Source organism: Phaethon aethereus, assembly GCF_964289735.1.
Source record: "Phaethon aethereus genome assembly, chromosome: 4".
In the NCBI taxonomy this organism is placed as follows: Eukaryota; Metazoa; Chordata; class Aves; order Phaethontiformes; family Phaethontidae; genus Phaethon; species Phaethon aethereus.
Genome location: NC_138578.1, coordinates 58396210 through 58422093, shown reverse-complemented (window position 1 = coordinate 58422093; position 25884 = coordinate 58396210). Strand labels below are relative to the sequence as shown.

The following is a 25884-nucleotide window of genomic DNA, read 5'->3' as shown; positions in this document are numbered from 1 at the left end:
AAGGCTTATATTGTGTCCATGTATTTTTGTGGTTTTTGATTTTTTTTAAACTCCCCAAACTTTATAGACTCTGCCTTTGCATTCATTTTTCATTTTGATTTTCCTGCCTATTTGTTTTGGTGTCATCTGAGCCAGACAGAGCTACCTTATAAAATTCCTGTTTAATGAATTTAGCTGTATGCTGTACTCATAAACATTTCTAAGTTTCATGAAGAGTACAAAAATAAACTAACAGGTGTTTCTTAACCAAGCTCTTTGTAAACAGAGTCTGTGTGGAGCAATCTACAGTGATGCTGTAGTTAATTCATTGCAGAAGAGGAAAACAGCCGTCAGTTCAAATTTGGCAGGAAGCATAAAGGAAGCAGCATTGATGGGGAAAAAAAGAGATGCAAACCAATAAAAACTAAAACTTTATATTGAAATTCAGCTGGGTTTTTTTTTTAGACTGGCTTGAAGGGGTTTATTACTTCCAATTAACCATGCAAATGCTGTCCAGAAAGCATTGCTCTCTTCCCTTTTAGAGAAAAACTAGCGAGTCAAATGCAAAACAGAATGCTGGCATCTCATTCAGTATTTTATTGGTTGAAATGGATGTGCTTGCTCTGGTGTTGGGTTTGGCTCCAAAACTCTCATACTTTTGATGCTGGAAACTAATCAATTTGACAGTAGCATATGTGCTGAAGATGTATTCTGCTGCTGCACTTGGGTTCAGCCTGTGTTGTCCAGGCTTCCAAATTTGAATTTTAACTTGATGTAAGAGAGGCTGAAATAATAGGAAATTAATAAAAGACATAAACTATCAAAAAAAACCCCAAAAGAAGTAAATGACCCTGCCCTGTTTATTTGCTTTTGATAGTCTAGCCAGCTCCTACTAGTCTTCATGTTCATCATCCCACTCTGGCTCATGAGCTCTCTTCAACATCCATGAGTGGTCCCTTCTGTCCTCAGCTACCAGCTGGAGTGTTGTGTTTATGATGGCTGGAGGTGAAACTTTGAGTGACACCTTGTTTACTTCTGCATTGGCTGTTATTGATCCCTCCCAGGTTTCTGTCTGCTTCTGTGCTGGTTTTGGCTGTGATAGTTAATTTTCTTCATAGTAGCTGGTATGGGGCTGTGTTTGGGATTTGTGCTGAAAACAGTGTTGATAATACAGGGATGTTTTCGTTACTGCTGAGCAGGCCTTACACAAGGTCGAGGCCTTTTCTGCTTCTCACCCCACTCCACCAGCGAGGAGGCTGGGGGTGGACGAGCAGCTGGGAGGGGACACGGCTGGGACAGCTGACCCCAACCAACCAAAGGGACATCCCATACCAGATGATGTCATTCTCAACATACAAATCTGTGGGGAGAAGAAAGAAGGGGGGGCCATTTGGAGTTATGGCATTTTGTCTTCTCAAGTAACCGTTACATGTGGTGGAGCCCTGCTTTCCAGGAGGTGGATGAACATGTGTTCGCCTGCCCATGGGAATTGGCGAATGAATTCCTTGGTTCGCTTCGCTTGCATGCGCAGCTTTTGCTTTACCTGTTAAACTGTCTTTATCAACCCACGAATTTTCTCACTTTTACTCTGGAGGGAGTGAGCGAGTGGCTGTGTGGTGCTTTGTTGCCAGCTGGGGTTAAACCACAACAGCTTCTTCCACTGCTGGCCCCATCCAGGGCTTCTGCAGACCAATCTCGCTGCTGGCCTTAAAGTTGCTGCTGCTTCTGGATGCTTCCTTGGCTGCAGTGCTTACAGTGCACTCAATAAACTAAGCTGTTTGTTGGCTGGGACCACTACTCATCATGCTAAGGATACGGTCCCTTTCTGCCAGTGTCCAGGAATTTGTCCCTTGTTACAAGCTGAAGTCTGTCACTGAACACCCAGAGCATCCTGAACAGATTCCTTGTTGAGTCAGGATAACACCAGCCAAGATAGGTAGAGGTGTGTAGGACACATGTGAAGGACAGCTGTAAACCGTAGCTGCTGTGTGCAGATGCGAACTTTGTTGTGTTGTTGAGACCCGTTCCCAAACTAGACTGGTTAGGATTCAAAGGTGCAGCAGTTTCACAGTTAGCTTAAGCTGTGCCCTGAGCCTGCTGAGCTCTGCTGCTGAGAATGTCATGACTTGATTTGGCTAAATGCTAATAATATGTGTAAGCTCTTTGTGGCAAGGATCATCTGCTAGTCTGTTTTTGTCTAACACCTCACCCCATGAGTCCTGCTCCATGGCCAGGACTCCTAGACAGTATGTTAATACAAATAATAAACACTAACAAAAATATCACAGGCATTCCTGTGTCATTCACAGTCTGTTTTTAGACTGCTCTCCCAACTTGAGTCTTCAACCATGGCTTTAATCAATAGGTTTATAATTGGCTTTATTCACATTGAATAAGTTAAAATGTTAATATGCAAATTCAGAGAAAAGGAAAACCTTTTCTGTGTTAAAACCAAAAGAGGATGGTCACTGTAGAGGATCTCCTTTTCGAATTTTTTGTTTGTTTCTTTTACAGAGAGAATGTTTTATTGCCCAGCCTTGAGAAGGGAAAGCCAACTACCATGCTTTAGAAAAAAGTGCTTGATTAAAAGCAGAGTCTACCTGTTTTGGGGCTGTCAAGTGACTTCACAAAGATGTTATTTATAAAACTATACAAATAAAGGCCTAGTGTAATGATTGTTTACTTTTTTTTTTACATAGGAGGTTTAATAAAGTGAAGGATTCCAGGGATAACAGTTGGAAATGGCAAAAAGAAAAACATTGCTGCTGCTGAAGCCCTGATGATAGGCAGCTGAAATGTGAACTTGCCCTTATCGTGGCATTAACCTTTACTATAAATGACAGTGTCTTTCCTTGGGTTGGGGCGGGCAGCTGGCTTCTAGGAGGAGCTCATTTTGTACCCGTGGAAAATGCAGGTTGCCCACTGGATTAATTTTTAGATTTGCTCTCAGATCCTGAGTATCCTTCTGCAAGTTCAGCCGTGACTTGCATTACATCGGTTTACTGACTCTGGTTGCGTGAGTATTTCGGAAATGGCAAGCTTTTGAAGAACAATCTCTAAGTATCTGTAAGTATCAGAAAAAATTATAGCGAATGGCATTCTGTTTGCTAAACTATGTAGCTTAGGGCTGTGCTAAATGAAGTGAAGAATCCAGTGCCTTCCTCAAGTTGTTGTCTTAGAAACGAAAGGCCTCCTGAGCAGAATGACTTAAACTCTTTGGGACAAATCCCACTGTTGAAGCTTATGACTTTTCTTAATAGTTGGGCGAATGCCACATGCTCTGGAGGTGTGTACCATTTTCAGGGGTTTTCAGTGGAGGAGTTGGATGCCCTGCCTCTGCAAATGTCTCGCCTGTGCCCTGTGATGCATGCGGCCCTGTTGGAGTTATATCCTAGCATTTGCAATCTTTGGGTGACTTCTGCTGCAGAATTGATTAGTTTGCCAAGGAGGATATAAAAAGAAGCACTGTGCTGGTGTGCTGCATGTAAGCATGCATGGTGAGCTACAAATATTCATGTCTTGAGGCTGAAAGAAGTATCAGCTGTATTTTCTGCTTATGTTCTTAGCAAGAAAAACTAGACCTGAGGCTATGGTTGCTTTCAGCTGTTCTAAATTTGACTTTCCTACACCTTCTACCATGCCAGCACTAGCCCACCAGCTGGAGTGGATAACTGATCTGGCTGAAAAATACCCTTCTCCTTCACCTTATGGCATGTAACTGCATGAGCAGGAGTATGGGCAGGAAGGGAAGAAGAGGCTCACCATGCTGGGGAAGGAGGTGTCGTCTGATAGTTTAAAGTAGTTGCGAAGCTGCAGCTAGGGAGTTTAAAGTTAGATGCAATCCTTAAGTTACTGGCCAAAATCAAAGGACACAAGGACCTGGGAATCTCTCATCCCAAAATCCCCTGTTTAAAGGTTGTCTGTGTTTAAAACTATACTTAGTAGTACTCTCACTCCCTAATTCTGGAAAGCCTCTCACAGGTTGGAGTCTGTAGGTCTGTGCTATAAATACCATCTCTGATCCTCAACTGTCTTTTTCAGTGACATGTAGCCTCTGCTGCAGGGAGCAGCTAGATGCTGGTATTTATTTGACAGAGTGAGAGCTAATGTGTGTGTAAATGGGGTTGACCGGACTAAGAATATTTGCTGTATTTGCTGCTACCTGCCCTGCGTTCTCACAGCATCCAACAGGATGGGTACCTTCTAAAGAGCTCTTAACCTGACCAATCCCTGGGAGGTGAGCGGGAACAAAAGTTTCCACAGCGTGGTCAGACCGACAGATTGGACTTGATGATCTTAAAGGTCCTTTCCAACCTAGTGATTCTGTGATTCTGTGATCTGCCACCTCAAAATGGGCCAGGGAGGCTCAAGCTTCCTATTATCTCCTCCCCTTCTGAAAAAGGGGCAAGCGTTAGTTAGCAACACCCTGCTGTGACCCAAGGCCTTAGGCTGAAGATGGTGGCAGAAGAATGCTGTCTCTAATCCCCTTCTGGCTGCGAATCAACTTGGTGAAGTCTGTTGCAGTTTATGTCTGCTAGCAACTGTTCGTACTGTTTCTATGCTGAAAACCTTCCCGGGCACTGTAAATGGATTTCTGTCAGATGATGTGCATGTCGCTAGCAAGAGCCTACGTGCTGAATGCAGATGATGGAACGTGTCTCGCTCCATAGATCACATTGCAGTTGTTTCTTTGGCTTAAAGCAAACAAGCAAAAAGGCAAACGAGTGGAAAACTAATGCCTTAAAGATCTGTGTGCAGTGACTTTGTTGGTTTAAGAGCCCAGTTAAATTTGCAGTCTGGTGCTGTGGTCAAGAGTTCATAGAGGCTGAAATATCTGACACTGAAGTCTCCTTGCCTTCTGCATTCCTCAGTGCTCCTGGATTAAAGCCACTCGCTTCCTGCTTGGCATAGTACTTTCCAATTGTAATGTGCTTCCTCTTAAATGTCCAGAGGTCTAACGATACTATTGTAAACCTGTTAAAATTAATGCTGCAGAGGAAGCAGCTTAGTTAATTGCTTGTGCAAAAATACGGCGGTAGGCTAAACTATCTGACCGAGGGACATCAAAGCCATTAACTATTAACCTTTTGAAAGCTGAGTAGCCTTGTGATATGAGGTGGAAATCTGTCCCACAGCTTAGTAGGACAATTACACATTCATTTCCGGACAAGCAACATAACTAGCAGTCTAGAAAACTAATATTGCAGTACAGAGGTGATCCTCAGCTATTTGGAGTGGTATCCTTCTGTTAAAGTCCTTTCTATTGCCACTTCTTTGTTTGCTTCTGCCTTCTCATCTTCATGCAGGAAGCACTGTTACCTAGATGGCGAATGTTTCTGTTTGGGGCAATAGTGTGCACTGATTTATTACTTTGAGACATGTGAAAGGACTTTCAAGAGAAAGTATTGAATTTGCTAAATGTGTGCAAGCTTCCAAGTGTGTACCGAGTTCAACTCTGTGTTTTCAGTCCATTCTGCACGCTCCTTCATCACCTTGGCTTTTCTCTTTGAATTGTACTAGTTCTCATATATAATTCAGAATTAAGCTTCTGTTGCCCCATAAGACCAATGGTAACATTATGCTTTTCCCCCCTTCCCTGTTCTTTTCTTCTTTAGTGGCAATGTTGGTATTAGTTGCTCTACTATTTACTGCAACAGCTAGAGAGGTGTTACTTGACTAGGTGTGTTGCAAAGTCGGATCAGTGTGTTGGGAGGCACGTTGGACTGAGTGCCAGATGTGAATCTCACCCTTGCACCTGTTGTGCGGCAACAAACTTCAGGCCTTAAACTGATAGCCTGGGCTGGTAATGCTCTTGCTTCTTGCCTTTTGTAACTGTTGCGTTGGTTGGGTGCTGTGTAGCTTGGCTGCACAGCCAACAAATCCCACGGGTGTTACCAAGCGTTCCTGGATATTTCTAATACCTTCTCCTAACGAAAGCTGCCTCGTTGCTGTTGTCCTTTGAATACCGTTCCTACTTTGGTTGGAAGAAGGCTTGCTGTTTTTTCCAAAACCAATCCTCACTTTACCACTCCTGCCTAGCGACAGCATTAGGGATTTTAGAGCCAATGCCTGCCGTTGGCTGAATGGTGTGAGTTGCCAGTAGGTCTTTGCATCCTCATCTTTACCGTACAGTTGTAGAGGTTCCCGTGAAGCTGCTTGGTGAGTGCCTTCAGGGAGAAGCCACAGGCCCGATTGCCTAGTGACGGGCACAAGGGGATGGGGCCCAGTAGTCACAACCATAAAAGCCTCAAGTGTCAGTGGATCATATACTTACTGTGCAGGCAGCAGGTAGTCTTTGGCTGACTACGGGAGGGATCTAAGGTCATTTTGGCAACTAGGGAGGGCTGAACTGTGAAGCAGCTCTGTTTCTTTGGCCAGCAGTGCATGGACCAGGAATGCTGGTTGGTGGTTTTTTGATTTTAACCTTCCTGTCCTTCCTATCTCCTCCTGCCTTGCAGCCCACAGCAGCGAGTAGGACCATGCTATAAACACTCTCCACCTCCTGAGTCAGATTTTCAGACCACAGCCAACAGACCTGCTAGATAAGAAATGTGACGTTCATGTATTAATTTCTGGAGTTACAGGGATCAGCCGTGAAGTATTAGCACCACTGTACAGTATGTCCTCAGTTAGTTAAAAGGGAGGACAGTGAATAGGTTCAGTTATTTGAGGTTTCAAGTAATCCAGGGCAATTTTCAATGTAATTAATACATGTCAGGAATTTGACCCTTATGGGGATAACAAGAAGTTCTGGATAACTGAGGTGATATTGTAAACAAGGTGTGAAAATTGTGCCAGAAAACTGTCTGCACAGGTCAGGAGCACAAGCTAATAAAATCTCTCAACTTCTGATCTAGAAAAATAATTTATACAGCTTTTACTTGACATATGCAGAAGCAGAAAAAACCCTTTCTTTTTGTACAATTCTTGGATGTTTTCTTTCATTAAGTTTTTCCTGTCACCCCTAAAGAGGTCAGACAGTAGTTGCTTCTTAAACCACAACTGCATCGAAAGCATAACTTGAAATGTCCCGAGAGTGCCACATGTGTCAGACACAGACATGCTGTGTTGCTGTGTGGTTTATTTTCAAAGAAAATGCAAGCAAATTAAAAAAACCCCAACAAACTGCTACTACAGGCTTGATGCTATGTATTGGAAACAATGTATATTCTGACATTTCATAGAACAAATTATGAATAAGTGCAGGAATTGCATCAATCATTGGCAAAACTAGTTGCGAACTGGTAAATCAAATGGGATGGTCCCTAGAGAGCAATGTCAAAGCTTTTGTAAAAGCCTGTAAAGAGGCAAAGAGAAGTAAGTAAATAAATAAATGTTGTGCACCAAAAGAATGCATAAAAGTCATTACTAAAGTCAGTGTTTAGTAACGGACTTCTGTAGAAATGAAACAGGACCTAACGTTTGTCATAGGTGTCTGGGTTTTGCTTTATTCTGGGGTTTTTTGAGAAACAGTCAGGCTAGTTTGATCTTAGTGTGCAGGCCTGTATTTTATTTTTATGGTGCTGAATAGTGGCTGGGTGGAATCTGATATGTCAGTGAATTACAATTTTAGGCAAGGAAGAAGCAAGATAATTACATCCTCTGAGAGAAGTGTTGCAGTCAACCAAAATTGGAATGAGCAAGGTGTTAGCAGAATTATATTAGAACAGGTGATACTTTATCTTCAGTAATATCACACCAGTTGTTACTTGTTCTTTCATTCTGTCTAAAACAACCCAAATAGCCCAAGTAAATCCAATATTATCATTAATTTGAAGGGAGTTTAGGAGTTGTATTTTCAGATATGCCTGGCTTCAATTTCTGAGCATCTCAGATTTTTTGAATGATACAATCAGCAGTTTCCTGCAAAATAGTATGAACTTATTGCTATGAGTCACCTCATCCCTTTTTGCCAGATGCTATATGGCATCTGAAGTCTCTGCCTTCAGAAGTTTGTAATTAAGAAGCAACATACAGATGCAGTTAGAAATGGAATGGAGAAACAAGTTATTTGTCAGCACAGTGTTATCAGCAAACCTGGGATCTAACTGCCGTTGGCCCTCTTCTTTGTAGGCATAACTGTAATGTAGAATTTTTGGGAGGATAACAGAGTAGCTCTAGTGAAATTTTAAGGAGGCTACTCGTAAGCATGAGGACTGTGTGTGAGAAAATACAAAATCCAAAATCTGCCTAGAGTCAGCACCCTCACTATTAGACCAAGTTGGCTAGTTCCCAGAGGTGTTTGAGACCTTAAATGCTCTTTAGTCCTTACCCTCTGGTTGATCGGAGATTAATCACTTGCTTTTTTAAATACTATTACCCAATCTCTTGAGCCACCCAATCCTGATTAAAATTTACTTTCTAAAATATGATCTGACAGAACTGAAACTCCTTGGATTCCAGACTCTCACATATTTTTTTGAAGAACTGTGAGTTCTTGGTGTTCTCATAGTACTTGCATCAAAAAAATCTTGCAAATCCTTCCCAAGAGGAGTTCACCTTGCTTATTCTATTCTTTTTGGCTGAAATTTGATGATCGATATTAGAAATCCAGCACTTAAGCCTGCATACAAACTGTTATGCAAGCAAATTACAGACCAAGAACTTCAAAGATTATGGCCAGTAGTCTCCATCACAGCCTCCAGTATGATTTATTCTCTTTGTACAACAATGTACAAATATTCTTTATATACTGCATATAACTTTGCCCTCTATAACTTTACAATACAAGTGGGAGGAATAAAAGTGCCAGACTGAGGTTAGGAAGCAGATGGGAAGTAAATAAGAGGAAAAACAGTCAACTGCTCTATTCAAGATAATGGAAGGTGGGGTTTGGGATATTCCAGAGAGTGGAAAACCCTGGATAACCTCTGTGTTGTGGGTGTGGGCAACTCACTGAACAGCCCACTTGGTTTCAGCAGCAGCGTCTATCCTGGCTGAACACAGCCAGAGGACAGCTTTTGCTGGAGAGCTGCTCGACGCCAGCGCCTTTCCCCTTCGGGGCCAAGTGGCCCAAAGGCATGAGATGAGCTTACCAGTGCAGCATAGCACATTGAGGGATTTCCACGTAGCCAAAAAGCCCCAGAAATTGGGCACTGCTCATGTGCTAGCTGACTCTGCAGGCTCTCTGCAGTCATACGCAGAGCCTGGGGCATGCTGAAGCCCTGTGCAGCTCTGGGCTGGCCGGCACGTACGTGCACGAGTACAAAGACCATGCGTGTCCAGGGTCTGGTACCTCCTGGGTGGTTGGGCTCCCTTGTGCTGCAGTTTGGGCAGTGTTCCTGCATCACCTAAGGTGGTTGCATAGCTCTGTAGCCCCTGTATTTGGATGGGGCTACATCTTTTGACCTTGTAAACCCCAGGTAGCTCTTGGTAGGGTCTCCAGATTTAAGGGCTGATTAGCTTCAGCACAGTCCTGAGCCTCAGCTGGGTCCATGCGTTCAAGCAAGGCAGTACTGTGTCTGATGAATATTCTCCAGTCGCCAGGAAGGTCAGTGTAGAGGTGCTTGCCAAAGCCAGTAAGTCCCCCTGGCCTTGAGCTGAATTTGGGTAGCCATGTGTAACACTTGCGTTCTCCAGAAATCGGTGCCTGTAGGAGTGGTTTGGAGACATGTGAGCTGGCTGGGAACTCGGGCTCTGCAGTGCTTTAAATCAGCTGAATTGCTGGCGGCTTCTTGTTGGCTCTGGAGGTAGTACAGCTGCTTTCATGGCCCACAAAGCCTGGCCTAATAGTCTTGCTGGACTCTGCTGGTTCTGCTGCCTAGATATACCTTTCTCTGATCAACCAACTGAATTCTGAGTCCCATTCCCTATGTTGAGGAAAGGAAAAAATCATATTTACTTTAAATTTACCCTTTTCCTTTATACACTCTCATCCGCTAAGTTTTATTTCAATCTATATAATGTGGCTTTAAATTGCAAAGGTTTTCAGAAGTAGCAGGTGAGGAGTTGGAAGCTTGTTGTTTGAGGGTGCATGAACACCTCCGCCTTATTTGGGACTGTTCTGAGCAGGAAGCACTGGCTATATTCAGGTAAGCTGAATTATAAGCACAGTTGTCTGTTTTCCTCTACAAACAGAAGATGATCTCAAGTCTGGTTAGGACAGAGGGTAGGGTATAAACTGCAGTTTTAGTGATAGCTGATTTGTTTCCCATTTCTTTTCCCTCCAACAAATGTGAGAAGCTATTTCTGCCATCTCCACTCCATGGTTCCTGTTCCTAAAGTCTTGGTGTGCTGCATGTATTCATTGTCCTACACTTGTTGCTCTGTGCATTCCTAGGGGAGAGAGGATGTCGCAGAAGCATGCCTCAAGTACACCTCTAGTGCGTTGAAAGAAAATGGAACAACAGGAATGTCTGTCCTATAGGAGGAGAGATCCTTTTCTGTGCTCTGTTTTGCTGCCGAGAGGAACCAGAACCAAGAGACTGTGAAAGAGCTGGGAGAAAGCCTTTCAATAGGAGTACACTGTATTAAAAAAGAATTCCTTTCTCTCTTGTTTTAATCACTGATTTTATGGCCATTAATTTGAGGAAATTCTGCTTCTTAAATGCAGTATATTGTTGTACTACTTTTTATTCCTCCCAAAAGCTTAGTCTTCACAACTGCAAATGACTCTGGCATCGAGATGTAATCCATGAATCCTGCTATACAAATGGCCCTTCAAAGGCATATTTGCATGACTTCTATAGACTTAATGAACAGTAGTAATTCAAGTTGGCTATTCTGCATAGTCCATCTAGGTTTGCAGCTACAAATAGCTTCATGAACAATTGTGCCAGTTCTTGAATTATATCTAGGGAATGCTTTACTGATGGTTGAAAGGGATGGAAAAGAAATCACTGCCAGACTATTGGGTGGGTCATCTTGCCTTGAATATATACCATTTAAAAAAAACCCAAAACTTGAGATATTAAAGATGACTGACAGTTAAGGCCATGTTACCGAGATGCCAAAGGTATGTTTTCAAATCTGAGAATGAAATAAATGGGCTGAGTGTTGTGGTGTTTAGTAATTTAGTCAGTTACACTCTATATGGTAAAGTTAAGAATGAGCACTAATTTACTTAACATCTTTTTGCACAGATATTTTTGGTTGTCTGTAAAATGCAGTTGCAGCAAATGGAAAATTATTATCTTCCCCTTCCTTTTCCTCACCGAAATCATTCTAGACATCTAAATGTGAAAGCTTTCTATTTATTTTTTTATTGGAAATAAAAACAGTATGTAGGTTTTCCAAGTGGAACGTACTGGAACTTCATTCAGTACAAAAAGCCAATTAAAAAAAAAAAATTGTGTGTTTTGGACTTGAACGGTTTCTTCTAGAAGTATTTGCAAGGAGACTCCAACCTGTACATTAAAGGAGTCCAGTATGTTTTATGTAATGTTGGCATGAAAATGGAAAGCTATGAGTGGGGGGAAAATGTATGTCAGGTATCATGTAACAGCAGCAAAAAGATTTCTGATGTTTATCAAACCTTGAACACCACAGATTATTAAAACATATTCCTTGGCAATAAAGAGTAGATGTTTAATTTGAAGGGAGAAATGGAATTTGTTGCTTTTTTTGCAGAGGTCACGAACTGAGCAGGAATGAGTCCTCCTTGGCGGTTTCACTATTTTGCTGTTTGCCTTGGGGAATAGAGATTTGGTCTGATTTTTAACAGCTACTGCCAGGACCCCGGCCCCCACAGGCATCTTTCTTGCATCTTTTGAGGCCCACCTACAGGAGTAGTGCTTGGACATTGGGATGCAGAGGCCCTCCAATGGCTCCGGCTGCATTGTATCCTGATCCTTGCATAGTGGATTGCCGTCTGTGCTGAGAGAAGTCCGAGTATTGGTCAACTGTTAACTATTCTTTAGCCTTAAATGGAAAATAGCTTTGCTTAATATACCAAGCAAAAGAGAACATACCACGAAAAAGAAAGGGGCAAGAAAGTAAAGTCATGTTAGTAGTGAGTAGTTGCTGCAATTAGAAGAAGCATTATGAGGCTGCCAGGCCTTCACTTGCAGAGGTTTCATGTCAGATTGATTTTAATTTGAGGTACCAATTTCTTTTCTACCTTTACAGTTTCAAACCTTAAAAATAAACTCTACAAAGTTTCAGCTGTTCTCTGGCCCTGGATGTTCAAAGTTTTGTGCTCAGCAAGTTCAGTACAGTGGAGTGCAGCAAAACTTCAAATGAGATTCATCATGCACATATTTTCATAAAAATCCTGTATTTTCTGGGATTATACAACTTTAAGGAAATCTGCTTCTGTGCCCGAGTAGGAAGACAGCTGATAAATGACCCGGGGAAGGTAAGAATTGAGGCTATAACTCCAGTACAGCTTTGTGTCTCTGATTAATTAGGTTCTTGTGTATCAGAAAAGCATCAGGTCTAAATCTCACTATTGCTCATTTCCAGTTACTTTTTTTGTCCTCACCATCTGCTTTGGATGTAGTGAGAGAGGAAAACTAGAAACAGTTGGTAGTCATCACAGGTTGAGAAGTATTTTTTCAGATAGTCATCTCTGTGCATGCAGGTGCACGGATTATGCTTTAAATAATCTATACTGGTTTATAATAGATTATGCTGGGCAGGTAATTAATGACCTTCAGACACACCTTTTCAGGTGGACAGGCTTGTGATGCACAGGATTTTTCCTGCTAGACCTGCTCCATCCCAAAGAGGGGCCAGTTGCATCTGACGGTTCCCTGGAGCTGGATCCCTTGAATAGTCAACACTGTTCTTCCTGGAAAACAAGGTTATTTTCTGTACAGTCAAGTCAAAATATAGAAAGCAGGCATTGGGTAACAGTGCCATGAGACATCAAATGATGTGATCCAAGGGATTCCCTGAAGCTTGGAATCTGTAGACAGGGAAAGGAAGGCAGGGTATGTGAAAAAAGGTAGTATCTTTTAGCAGACCTGCTAATATAATTAAGGAAAACATGGAATAAATTTTAGTGCACAGATTTTCTTTGCTTAGGTAATCTTCTTTACCACCTTAGTACAGTATCTTAGCAGGAACACATATATAAATAGCTTTTGAGAAGTGTCTGTTGTGCCATGGCTTAACACATGATAGCCCTGGCAGCAGCCAGGAAAGGCAAAGTTTTATTCAGCAGCGCTTGCTTGTAGTTGATGGCTATGCATAACATGTAAAGGGCTTGTTTGTGTTCAAGCTTAAGCTATTTACAGTGTTCCTTTGGATTACCCCAGGGCTGTACTTTTTGAGTGTATCACTCGGGAGGTAATTCAGTTTTATTCATCTGTGAATTTCCTTTTTTTTTTTTCTTTCCCCCCCCAGTGTATGCAGGTTGATGAGCTTGAACAGTACATCCAGTGAAAACTTGTGCTGTCTCATATTCAATGCTCAGCTTAGTTTCTTTGGGGGTTCCATTGCTTGGAACCCGCTGACTTACAGACTGGTTTTGTTTTCACAGTACCTGATGTAGTACTTCTTATGACTTCTAACTTTAGATTTAAAGTTTATGTATTTTTTTGTTTACTTTAAACAGTTTGTTTGGGATAGCTGCCTTTGAGATCTTCTAAGTCTGTAGTCAGACTGTGTACTTTTTTTAATGCTTTATCATGTCCTGATAATTGCACACAAATAAACCAAACTTAGAAAACAGCATGTTCTCCTTAGCTGTGAATTTCTTGCCTGTTTTTATATTTTGCTGTAGAACTCAGTTGTGAGGGCAGCAGCCGCAGGGATGTGCTGAGAATGGAGAGTGTCCAGTTTCCCCAAGATGATGTCCTGAGGGAAGCGTTGTGGCACTAGCCACGGTTTCAAGGTTCCTTGAAATCTGTGTTTAGGTTAGTCATACTCCCAGCACTTATACTGTGAGTGTAAATAAAGGTAAAATTCGTCTTCATGACCTTTTTTCCTTCCTTCAGGTAGAGACAGCACAACTATTGCCAAGAGGATAGGTAAGAAGAGGTAGATGCCACAGATGCTGAGCTCTGGTTGCACTGAGAACATTGCTGTTGCATGGTTCTTTCATTCTCAAATTTTTTTGTAGCTCTTTCCCTAACCTACTCTGCTATGTTTTGTACTGACCCACATCATAGCCCAACTGACCCCATAGCGAGGTAAATAAGTCCCTTCCATCGCAGCAGAAGGAATCAGGCTTTGCTTTTTGAGTGGTGTCTCCCCTCCCCTTGTGTTCTTACCCATCTGACTCTGCATTTGCAAGGTGAATTCCCCGGGGCTTCTAGGAATGCTTGGCTGCACTTCATTGCACACAAGCTTGATTTTAATCCTGTCTTTAGAGATCTTTATTCATAAAAAATGTGAGAAGTGGGTAACAGAGGTTGTCATGAAACTGAGGCACAAACCTCACGAGCCAAGCACTGTCATCTGGTACTAAAAAGCTGTGGAGAGAGGATGGCAAAGAAATATTGTCCTCTTCCTTGGCCGTACCGTGGCTGTTACTATAGAATATGGCATCTGATAGGCACCCCCTCTCCAAGACTAGGTGACATCTGACTGGCATCTGCCTATGATTTCATCAGCATCAGAGCCAGTGAATAGCCTGGAAATGCTTTGGGCTTTTTTCCCTGCCTGCCTATGTTCTGTCTTCATTGCTGTAAACAGAGCCATCTTACTCTGGGTGTATCTTGGGTTTGATGAATCTGAGGGAATGTACATCATCTGATTGCTCTCTCCCCCAAAGACAAGGATGTTGACTGAGCCCCCATTTATTTAAATGTTTTATTTGTGCCTTCAGGGATAATGACCTGATGCAGCAAGAAGTATCAGGACCTACTTAACTAGTGAAGTCATAGGGTCAGCCTTGTGCTTGCACTGTGTGCACTCCTCCCACCCCCTCGTGGTTTGCTTTTGCCTGTTGAGTTGAAGGCTGCTGTTGCTCATGTTCCCTCGTATGGTCCCCTCCCATTACGTTCTTCTCTCTTTCCCTGTTGTCCTTCTCCTTTCCTGTCCACAGTGTCTCTTCTCTCCTTTTACATCATACCATGCTGCAGGGATTTTAAGCTCATTTAAAAAATTTGCAGAAATAAAATACACCATCCATTCTGTACCCAGCATGAAATTTTCACTGCCTGCCCAGAACCTGCAGTGCCATTTTATATTCTAAGCTCTCTGCATTTGCCTTTCATTATACGTAATATGGCCATTCCGGTTTGGGGATTTTAGTTATAACCATCATTCATACAAATGATAGTAATACACTGCATTGCATAAGAAGCTTATAAAGGAGGTTGAAATTTGTAACAGAGCAAAGATCTTAAAAAGCAAATAATCTGATGGTGAAGGACAGATTTAGGAAAACATCAAAGACAACTTGAGTAGTGGTGTTGTACTTCTGATTTTCTCAAAGAATTGCAAGCTTTTCATTTTAAACATTGTACTTTTTGGTATCTGGAAGTCAAGTGTACTCAAAATTTTATTTGTTTAACATGTTTCATTTATTTTGGGTTTGGTTTTTAGAGCCCCACATCAATTCCCATGGCATGGTTTTGATTTTTTTTTTTTGTTGCTTATTTTCAGTTTATTAATGTAGGTTGAATGTGCTCGTGTTTTATATGAGTTTAATGATTGGAGCTATTAGCAAAAAATTTTGCTGGATGCCAAAAATACTAAGAGCAGCTCTCTGAAAAAACAAATCAAGTATGTTTTTTCCTTTGGCCAGCTTTCCCTTCACACTATCAAAGGAGGATAAGTTTTATACTACCAAAGTAGTGGTATCAAAGTTGTGCACTATCTTCTTGTTCTAGGTACTTGCCATTTTCTGACCCGCTAAGCCTGGCTGGAAGCAGCAAGGATCTAAGCACCTTGGTAGGAATTTGGCTCTTCCAGCTAGATCTTTGGGGTCTGGTACTGAACATCTTCTGGCAGTCTTAGATGTTGCCTGAAGATTGCTTAGAGCCACGTTTGGGGTTTCTGGTATGTTTTGTGTAGTTGCAGTATGCTCCCAACAGACGCATTTTCTTCGCAGAGTTTTTAAGGTGTCTTTGCCTTTTTGTGAAGGGAGCGGGGCTGTTGTTTGAGGAGACACATCTTTGCCTTGTTGATTGCCCAGAAAGAAGCAGAGAAAGGCTTGGCTTTCTTTGCAAAGACGGTCTTCGCCATCTTGTCTGCTGAGCTCTGCAAAGTACTGCTTGTCAGGCTTTGTGGCCTGCTGGCGCTGCCGACCAGCCTGGCCCTTCTCCCTGCCAGTCCTGCAGCCCTGCCTCCGGAGCGGTGCGGCCTCACCTCCTGCCAGCGTGCGTGATTCCTGCCGCTCAGGTACAGAGGTGATGAGGTTATATTCTCTGAACCTATTTTCTGCCCTCGGGGCTCACATGATTCCACACAGCGTGGTAATTTCCCTCCTTTGCCCTTCTGCCGCTTTCTCCCCCGCGTGGGTGCCATGATGGGCTGCTCCCAGGATGGGGGGAGCAGGCGGCCACACGGCAGCCCCGGCACCTCTCGCGCTGTCAGGGTGCTGCCGGGGCCGCGCTGCAGCTGTGGGATGGCGCTGGTTGGAGTTCGGGGCTTGCAGCCCCCAACAAGGGCAGCTGTGTGGCTGCTGGCCCAGCTGGACGCCATTCCTGCCACTCTGCAGTTTCATTGCACTTTGGGAGGCGAGGATCAGGTCAGACCGACAGGCGGGTGAGTCCTGTTTTCCCAGGGTCACTCTCTTTTTTTCTGTTTTTCTCCCATTAGTTTTCGTTAGGTGAGGCGATAGTGTGCCAGAATCCTTTTGGGGTGTACGCAGCCTTGTCTGCCCTGACTGCTCTGGTGGGGCTTGCCTTCGGTCCTGCTGTGCTGCCATCCTTCATCTCCTGGAGGTTGAGCATCCTAAGTGTTGCAGTGAACGTGCCTGACTACGATCACGTTGCTTCCAAACCTGGTCTCTTCCAACCCAAATGACTCTATGATTCTGTTGACTCGGAATCTGTCACATAGAACAATGCTTTGTAAAAGTGTAGTTTTACTGTATATACAATAAAGCACACTGTATAAACATTAAAACATGTATATAGTAAAACATATACAGCAAAGTATACTGGATGAATAGCAAAACATATGTGTGTGCATATATGTATATGAAAATATGAAAAGTTCTCAGCCTGTCTCATGAAAGTTCTTTCCTGGTGGACTTGAACTGAATATTTCAGTGTTTCCTTTCTGTCAGCTTATGAATCAGTCCAGATCCATTGCTTTTTTATAACTACATTAGCACTACTAATTATTTATATAAAATGGAAAAATGAGGGAATTAGGAAGAAATGTTGAGAGTAAACAAATAGCTTTTAAGACTCTCTATCAGAAATTGCTCAGAAAAGCAGTTTGGAAATATATATGTATTTAGAGATCTTACAATTTATTGTGGAACAGGGAAAATTTCAGCATTCCAGAAATGAAAAAGGCCACCTGTTTGTCTGCAGCTGTCCTGCAAAACAGCATGGCGCTACTGGCAGCTAATAATATCTCCAGCTTGCAGAAGTGGCATGCGCTTGGCATTTTATTCAGCGTTCTGTGCAGACATACAGTTTGGCTTACTTTTGTTTTCCCCGCTTTTATCTGTGTATCTCATCCAGGCCATGTAGTAGCACATCTGACAAATGATGGTTCCACAGTGATAAGCTGCAGGTCCGATTTGCAGTGTCGATACAGTGAGAATATTTTGTATACTATTGTGGCAGATGAAAGGAATGGAAGTGGGCCAAATTCAAGCTGTTTGCCATTGCATCTGATCAGCAGATCCTATGGAGAGAATTTGCCTGCTGTGAATATTTGATTCTCACTAGCTTGAACTATCCTGTGTGTTGGCAGTGCTACTGTGTGAATTTGCGGTGGCTTTCCAGGGTGTCTGTCTTGCACAACTGCCAATTTCTTTTTTGGGTTTTTTTTTTTTTTGGGGGTTTGTTTTTTTTTTTTAAGGGTTCAGGATTTTGTGCTCCACTTCATGTGTGAGGAAATGATCTAATGCTCTACAAGAAATATTTTCTCATAATTATAGCACATGAGGGTTTTGTCTTGTAATAATTTTTTTTTTTTACTGTTTTTAAAAGTGAGCAGTGTATTATTTTTTCCTCCCTTCTTCCACCTTCACGGAGGTGTAATCCCTCTGCCTCCCATTCTCTCTGCATTACCTGCAGGTCGTTGTCCTGGCTAAGTGATTTTGTAGAAGCGAGTTGTGCAGGTTACATACCAGAAACGATGAAAAGGCGACAGTGTTGAAATGCAGTTGTGAGAGCAGGAGCATCTTTACAGTCCTTTCCTTCCCATGCGTCCTCTGACTCAGGGAGTCAGTGCCCCATGCTCCTGTTCATCCTTCCCTGCTGTTCCCCAGCCCTTCCTGCTAGGTTGTGGCTGGCTTTGCCTGGCAGTTTGTGATGCTTTGTGTGTTGGTTAATTTTTCTGTTCCAAAATTCAGTGTAGCAAAACGTTTACATTAATAACTTTTGCATTTCTAATACTTACAAGTAAATGACATTGCTTATAGTGCTACTCTAATAGTAACTGTCAGGACTCTGCTTAGGCAAGCAGAAAAGGATTGGGGTTTAACCTATCTGTGTATCTTGTGCTGGTGTCCTCTGTCTGTCACCACACTGAAGTATTTATCTTCTGCAAGCAGCCTGTTTAGAGTTTATGTCCTTTTATAGATAAAATTTTATAGGTATAGGTTTATCTATCATAAATATATAAAATATATAAATATTTGTATGGATATGTAAATATATATAACATGTAAATATATATAAAAGATAAAATTCTATGGATAATAGGTAAAATTTGCAGAAGAAATTTAGACTGTAACCTGTAAGCTCGCTCTTCCTCTGGGTGTATAGAGGAGAAAAGCCAAAAGAAGATTTCTGACTGAATAGTGGTGTGGACTAAAACCAAGAGGAGCCAGCAGGAGACAATTGCAGGTCCTCTGGGTGCTGTAGGAAGTGATGTGCCAACTAAGCCACGCATCCTCCGTCAACTCCAACTCTGTGACTGCAGCGAGTAACTGCTCAGAGAAAGGGAGTGTCAACTCCATTTAATGTATTGAGGAAATAGTATGGTAGTGCCTTGCAGAGGCTGCCAGAGGGACCGAATTCTGGTCATCTGTCTACCGCCCTGTTAACTGAGGCACAGCAGCTGGCCGCGCTGCGATCCTTGCCATTGCAGTGTGACCCATTTGCGTGACCTATTTAAATCTGTCAAGTTGTAAGGAGCTGGACATGCATGTTAGGTGTGTGTTTTCAGTCACTTATTTAAAGTAAGGATGTGTTATATACATTGCTGCTTGTAAACCTTTTTCTTTTTTTTTTTCAACAGCAACAAAAATGTGGTATTTCAGAATAGATGACTACAAAAAATGAGTAGTTGCAGTGAACAGATACGGAACTATAATTTTTCTCAAAACATGAAAGCAAAATTTTCTGAGAACTGAAGAAACCAGGACTTGACCAATGCAAGCTGTAGTAATCCTGAGAGAAAGCTCTGCTGAGAGCTGGGCCTTAATGATAAGACTTCTTTCTCCTTTTAGTGGCCTAGGAGTGTTCTCCAGTGTCTTCATAGAAGTAACAAATATGAATTTCAAGTAAGCAAATTTCCTAGAGCAAACCAGGAAAAGTTCAGTTTTGCAGTAGTATGAGATACATTTTGGCTTGGGGATAAGCAGCCTAGGGAGGTTTACCTGAGTATCTGTCACATGAATACAATTTGTTTGGTTTTTGGGGTGTTTTTTTTAATCCCTTTTTAAAAATTGCCATATTTAAGACCATTGGGAAATAAAAACTATGAGATTGTTAACAAAAGCAAAAGCTTCTTTCAGTGCTTGCTGATTGCATCTTGTTGGCATGCGTTGTGCCCATCCAGGATACCAACTTTCTGAGGAATTGTTTGGGTGATGGTGTTAGTGACTGTTGGCAAATGTTATTTTTATGATGATCATCAAAATAAAAGCATGTACGAAAACAGGCATAGGATTGTGACACTGTTTGGGGGGGGGGGGGTGAGAAGTGGGCATTTGTTCATCAACAGAAGAACCGAGTTTCCAAACTACATGGCTGCCAAACGGCTGATATTTTTGTAACTGCTTATCATAACTTGGATGTGAACTTTTGGCATAAAGATGGGTGCAATTTGTTATCCCTGGAGTTCTTCCTCCTTTGATTTTTTTTTTTCTAAACCTATTAAGTTACTGTGGCCTGTATGTCCTGTATATTTTTGTTAGGAAATATTGTTAGGAACTTTTTTTAAAATGCTTTTGGATTTTTATTAGATTCACACATTGCTCCACCCACCCTTTGGAAGTGACCAGAACCGTCCTCCATCAAAGGCTAAACACAAGAGTTATTCATGATACAGTTGGAAAAATTATAATGCAAACAGTAAGCCAGATGGGGAATTTTACAAGCATCTTTTCATGTCATGAATGATGTTGTCTCTCTGGGCTGTGGGCTCTCTGCTCTCTCAACTGCTGTTCCTTTCCGCTGGCTCCCCTCCAGAGCTGTTAAGTTTCAGCCAGGGAAGAAAGGGAGATTTGGACTCCTCTAAATTTCCAAGTCCGTATTTTTTTGCGGTGTGGCTGGTGACAGCGAGCTTTGTGTGTGAGAGCATTGGCATGCAGAGAGCCGCGGCGATTAGCATGCTGATTGTTGCGCCTCGGCAGAGCAAACAGGGCTGCTCTCGCCGAGCTCTGGCCATGCCACCCAAACAAAGGCCTGGGAGGCTCGTGAATCCTGCTCTGATGTGCAGAATGGGCAGGAGGTGAACGCTGTCTGAGCTCCTCTGCTTCCCTGGTTTTCCAAAAATGGAGGTCTCTGTCGCACAATGTGGCTCTGTCCCTCTCTAACTCTTCACGTGGCAGCTCACCTCCAGTTGGACGTTTGAGGTGAGAGGCCTCAGAGAATATCAAGCTGCACGTTGTTTCTTTACTTGTCCATACACCTATCATTACAGCTGCTGATGTAGCAGCATATATATCTAAAAACACATATATGCATATGTGTAAGTAAGTATAAAACATATATTAACTGTATATGCACACACACAAATTTAATTCCCTCAGTGCAAGCCCATGTTACATTACTTGTATTCGGTTTGATAGAGGCTTATATGAGTTTGTGCTTAATCTTAGTTATTGATTTTTATTCTTTACGCTCTGGAAAGTGTAAATCCTCCATAAAAAGTGTTACAAAGTTGGTGTTTCCTCTTACAGACAGTGCTTATGTAAAGTGTAGCTTCAAGCATTTTATTTGGGAAGAAGGTACCTACCTCTTCTCCCAGTGGCTTCTGGCTGGTTAAAGTTAGAAAGGCAATAGACCAGTTGTGTTAACTAGGAGTAACTGGCTTGTTTGTATCGACGTGCAAAATGTTTCCTGAACAAACTGCTTGCTTAAATGGTGGTGGGCTGTTTGATGTTGGCCCTTCCTCCTCTCTTCAGAAATGCAACCTTTTCTTTCCTGCCCCATAACATGCTGAAGCTGTCTTGGCAGCCTACAGCAGTAGGTGGGCACATCAGCAGGACTTCTTCAGTTAAAGAAGTTGCCGACATCTGGGTTTGGAAAGAGAAAAGTCAACAAGCTTGTTGCAGTTATGTACTGGGGGTGGGGGGGAAGTTTGCTTCATGTTTATCTGGTTTTCAAACAAAAAGTATACTGACTTCTTAAATTATGTGACTGGAAATGTCTTTGGTTCTTCATTTAGCTAATGATATGATGGCTCATGACCTGTTACTGAGTTAAGGAGAGGTTGGTTTGGTAGGATTATTTTTTTCAGTGAAGAAGTAAAAGTTTTCCTTGTTTGTTTTTTTTTTTTTTTTTTCCCTCATTTCAGGATAATATCATCTTATTCTTGAGAGGCTGCAAAGAGCTGGGGCTTAAAGAATCTCAGCTTTTTGATCCTGGTGATCTGCAGGACACATCAAACAGAGTAACCATCAAGTAAGTACAACAGCAGTTTCAGACTAGCATGTTACAACCTCGGATGCATGTGATGCAGTAATAAGTATTTAAGGATGAGCAGAGAGGGTATAGAACTATCATTTGTATAAAGCAAATAGGAAGCTGAGGTTTGGGAAACCTTCAGCGCTGGGGAGAATACATTGTTCCCTTCAGCAGGCTTTCTGTTATTTTTCCCAGAGAGATCAACCACAGCTCTTTTAAAATACTGGTTTAGTTAAGCAATGAGGTTCTGTGGGAATTAGGGGTTTTCCTGAGTCTAAATTGGTGGCATTCTTTTTTGTCTGTCCAACTAATGAACTATGTAGGCCGGGGAAAAAAATCACAGCTCTGTTATTTCAGATTAAACTGTTTTGAAGAGGTATTATAGGACATTTATAGGCCTCTCAGACTCTACAGGCTGCAGACATGAGCATGGTCCATTTATTTTCTAACAAGAACTATAGGTTGAGCCATGATATTTGGGCTGAGGATGTCTGTGTGAACTGTGTGGATTGCAAATGCCACAGTTTAGATACTTTTTCACCAAAGCCACACACCTCCTACCACACAAATTACCACACATGTATTAAAAAGTTCTCTTTCCTAATAACTAATTCATGTTTTTGGAGAGGTGAAGTGATTTCTTTAAAAATCTCCTTTTAATCAACAGCTTTGTAGCCATGGTATGTGCACTTCCATTACTGTAAAGAGTACTAGGTGCTTAGACTTTAATGTTTGTATTTTCAGCATTTCACTCCACAAAGTGATTTAAAATACAGATGTGAAACTGGCACAGAAAGAATTACTGAGTTGCCTAAGGTCACACAGAGCAGGCTTGAATCAAAGTTCAAATAATCATAGATTGAGGTCTTAAGTAGGAACTGTTGTCCCTTTCAGGGGAGACTTTGTCATCATGGACTAGAGGAACAGAAGGAGTCAAACTGTATTTTTCTCTCATTTATATTAATGGCAACCAAGCTCCCCACACCCTAAAAGCAAGAGCACCCCACGCTTCCATAAAATTAACAAAATTTGTAATTGGTGTTATTTAAAAGTCTTCCTGAAATTTTTGGGTGTCTCGTGTAATATTAAAAAGTTATTGCTGTACGGACAAGCAAGTACTGCTGAGTTGATTGAATGGCCGTGTTTCATTTGGCCCAAAAGATCACAAATGAAATCCTGGTCAGACATACGCATTTTAGAAAAGTATATGGAAACAATTTACTAAATTTCAGCAGCATTCTATTTTTTTTTCCCTTCTGGCAGTGGAAGCTGGGCAAATTTTCATGGTGTTCAAGCACTGTCTGGGAAAATTCAAAGATTCTGAAAACTGAATTGGCCACTTCCCTTGTTGTAAGGAAAAGTCTACTTTTTTGCTCCTTTTGAAGTTTCTGGCTCTAATATGACGTTCTTTTCACTTGTACATACCAATGAGAGGGGGCTATGTAATGTATTTCTGCTAAATCTGGTAATGTTGCAATGAAAGAGGTTCTTCAGGACGTCCTGTAAAATCATGATAATGAGTTGCAAAACAGTCCTTAATCTCCATGTAAAACCCTAATCTCCATTTAAAACCAGAGAGAAAGTGTCTTTCTGATAAGAAGCTTGATCTTTTGAGATTGAGGATCGTGGATCATCTCAGAGGAGATGGGCTGAGAGGCTGGGACTAGCATGGCGCTCCAAGGAGAGCTGTCCAGCACATGAGCAAGTTAAACCAGGAGTAATAAACTCCACAGAGCTGGCTTGGCCCTCCACTGAATATGATGCTAGATCATGTGAAGTGTCTCACTGGCATGGATTTTCTTCTCCTGTCAACTCTTCAAAGAAAGCAGCTGTGGAAACGAGCCAAATGTTTTCCTAGCACTGTCCAAGTTCACGCTGAGTAACTGAGTTGAGGTGTACAAGCCAAGTCTGACTGTTGTAGAGAAATATGTTCAAGACTGTCTTCTGCTCACTAGTTCCCAAAGCATGAAGGTGATTTTTTTTTTCCCCCTCTTTGAAGACTTTTGGGTCATTTTTTATACATGGTAAAAATGGTATTTGTTCTGTGGTAAAGGATGAATATGACATTATTGCACATGATTAAGATAATGACATTTTTAACCACGTTTCTTCATATAGACGTTAATTGAAGTACACATTAGATCTATTTTCTTTGGAGCATTCACCTTATAAAAGTTATGAGCTAATGCTGTAAAGAATTTCTTCTTGACTTTTTAAACAAGACTCTTTTCCACTGCTATTTTATTAAGAAAAAAAATAGGACTGTTTCATTTTTCTTGTGTTTAGGTATTGGTGGATAAAATCTTGGCTGAAAAAGATGTTATCAAAAATACTTTGGTTTAGTATTGCCTATATTTAGACTTTTGTTGCTCTCACAGATTTAAATATATTTATTTCTGGTTTTATCAGGTAACCTTTAATGCTGGTGTGGACTTACTCTTATAGTAGGAGACAATTCTGTTATAAATAATGAGGAGACAATCTGTACTAAATCTGAAGTAGTCTTTTTTATTTTTCAACACCTAAATCTGATGCACATTTCCTTCCCTCTTTTTTAATGGTTTCTTTGCTGAAATTTGAAATGATTACGTTTGTGCAAACTTTGTGTTTTGTTGTTTGTAACATAAAGCTTCCACCCTTTTTGATGAACATTGGTGGAAAAAATAAATTGAGAAGGATGCCAAAGTTCAGTCTGAGTGCTCGAACATACATTCAAAAACAGAATGTTTTCCACACCAGGTTCTGTTGTAACTGGCAGGATTTTTGTTGCGTCACCCATCCACTTTGTTCTTTGTGATGCTCGTTCCTGCAGAAGCACCTGCTCTATTTCCTTAATGTTCGGTGGTGATTTCCTTAGTCTCCTATGCATGTTCAGTTGTTTCCAGAATCTATGTGGGTTGCATGATTTATCACAAAGCAGGATCTGACTATTGGATTCCTGCAGAATGCATTTTAAGCAGTGAGGACTTTGGTCTTCTTTTGAACAAATCAGCAACTTGGTTTAAAGGAAATATTTTTGGCACTGTCCTACTTTACTGTGGGACCATTATAAACACATTTTCTTTTGTACTTCCAGAATTCTAATTTAATGATTGAAGTAATGGTGACAAAATACTCCCACGTTATGAATAAATGAATGTGTGAACTACATCTTCTTCGCTTTCATGTGTTTCCAGCCAGCAGAAGCATTCTGCAGGCTTTTGTTAGGGAAAACGTGATCTGCTGCGTACACGCTCCTGAAAAGTTTGTCTGTTTTCTGATTATTTTTTCCTTTTTTTTTTGTGTGTGTGCAACCAGGAACACTGACTATAGTAGGAAGCTGAAAAATGTAAGTACATGACTTGAAGTTTTTTGGGTTGGTTTTGGTGGGTTTTTTTCCTCTGGTTAATCCTCTATTTGGCCTGAGCAAGAATTATGTCAGTAAAAACTGAGTACAGATGAGTATCACTGAAAAGTTCTTCTGAACACAAACCTAATCAGGTTCTACTGGAAATTTAGGTAGAGCTGTTATGGTGAAGCATCCTTACAATAGAAGTAAAATGGAGAATGTTTGTTTCTGCTTAGATAAGGAATAAATAATGTGATCTCTGTGCTGTCTGTTGTGGCTTTCACTGGGAATGGTCTAACTCACCTATGAAGCTATGCTTTTGTAGCCTTTCATAAATACATAGGCATCAAGTAAATTTGCACAAAGAGTTTAAAATGAAGCAAAATGATCATTAGATCTGGATCCAAGTCTTTACTGTCAGATTTCCAGCTTTCTCATTGTTCTTCCAAATGAGTGTTTTCCCAGAAAGGCTAATTCCATCTAACTTTAATTTCTTATTGATTTAAACTAATGGCAATGGTAATGGATCTTGTAATTGTTAAGTGGAAAAGAAAATGGCTAAACTTTGCTGGTCTCTGAGTTAGTTATTCTCCTAAAGCCTAGCAAACTGTCTGTCCTTACTCAGCTGTAAACTGCTATAAATTCAATTTTATATTTGGCTTAAATCCCTGTAAACTGCTAAGAAATGCTAAGATCTTTTCC

The 25884-nt window shown here is 41.4% G+C and overlaps 1 protein-coding gene across 1 annotated transcript in view; it reads left to right on the top strand.

Moving 5' to 3' along the window:
- Positions 1-25884, top strand: part of LIMCH1 (LIM and calponin homology domains 1) — a gene marked incomplete at its 3' end in the record, with an annotated part of 179280 nt that overhangs the window by 83807 nt on the left and 69589 nt on the right. The window contains exons 4-5 of the mRNA XM_081999459.1: positions 21745-21851; positions 25152-25182. Coding sequence (XP_081855585.1) covers positions 21745-21851; positions 25152-25182 — 138 coding nt within the window. The remainder of the gene's footprint in view (positions 1-21744; positions 21852-25151; positions 25183-25884) is intronic.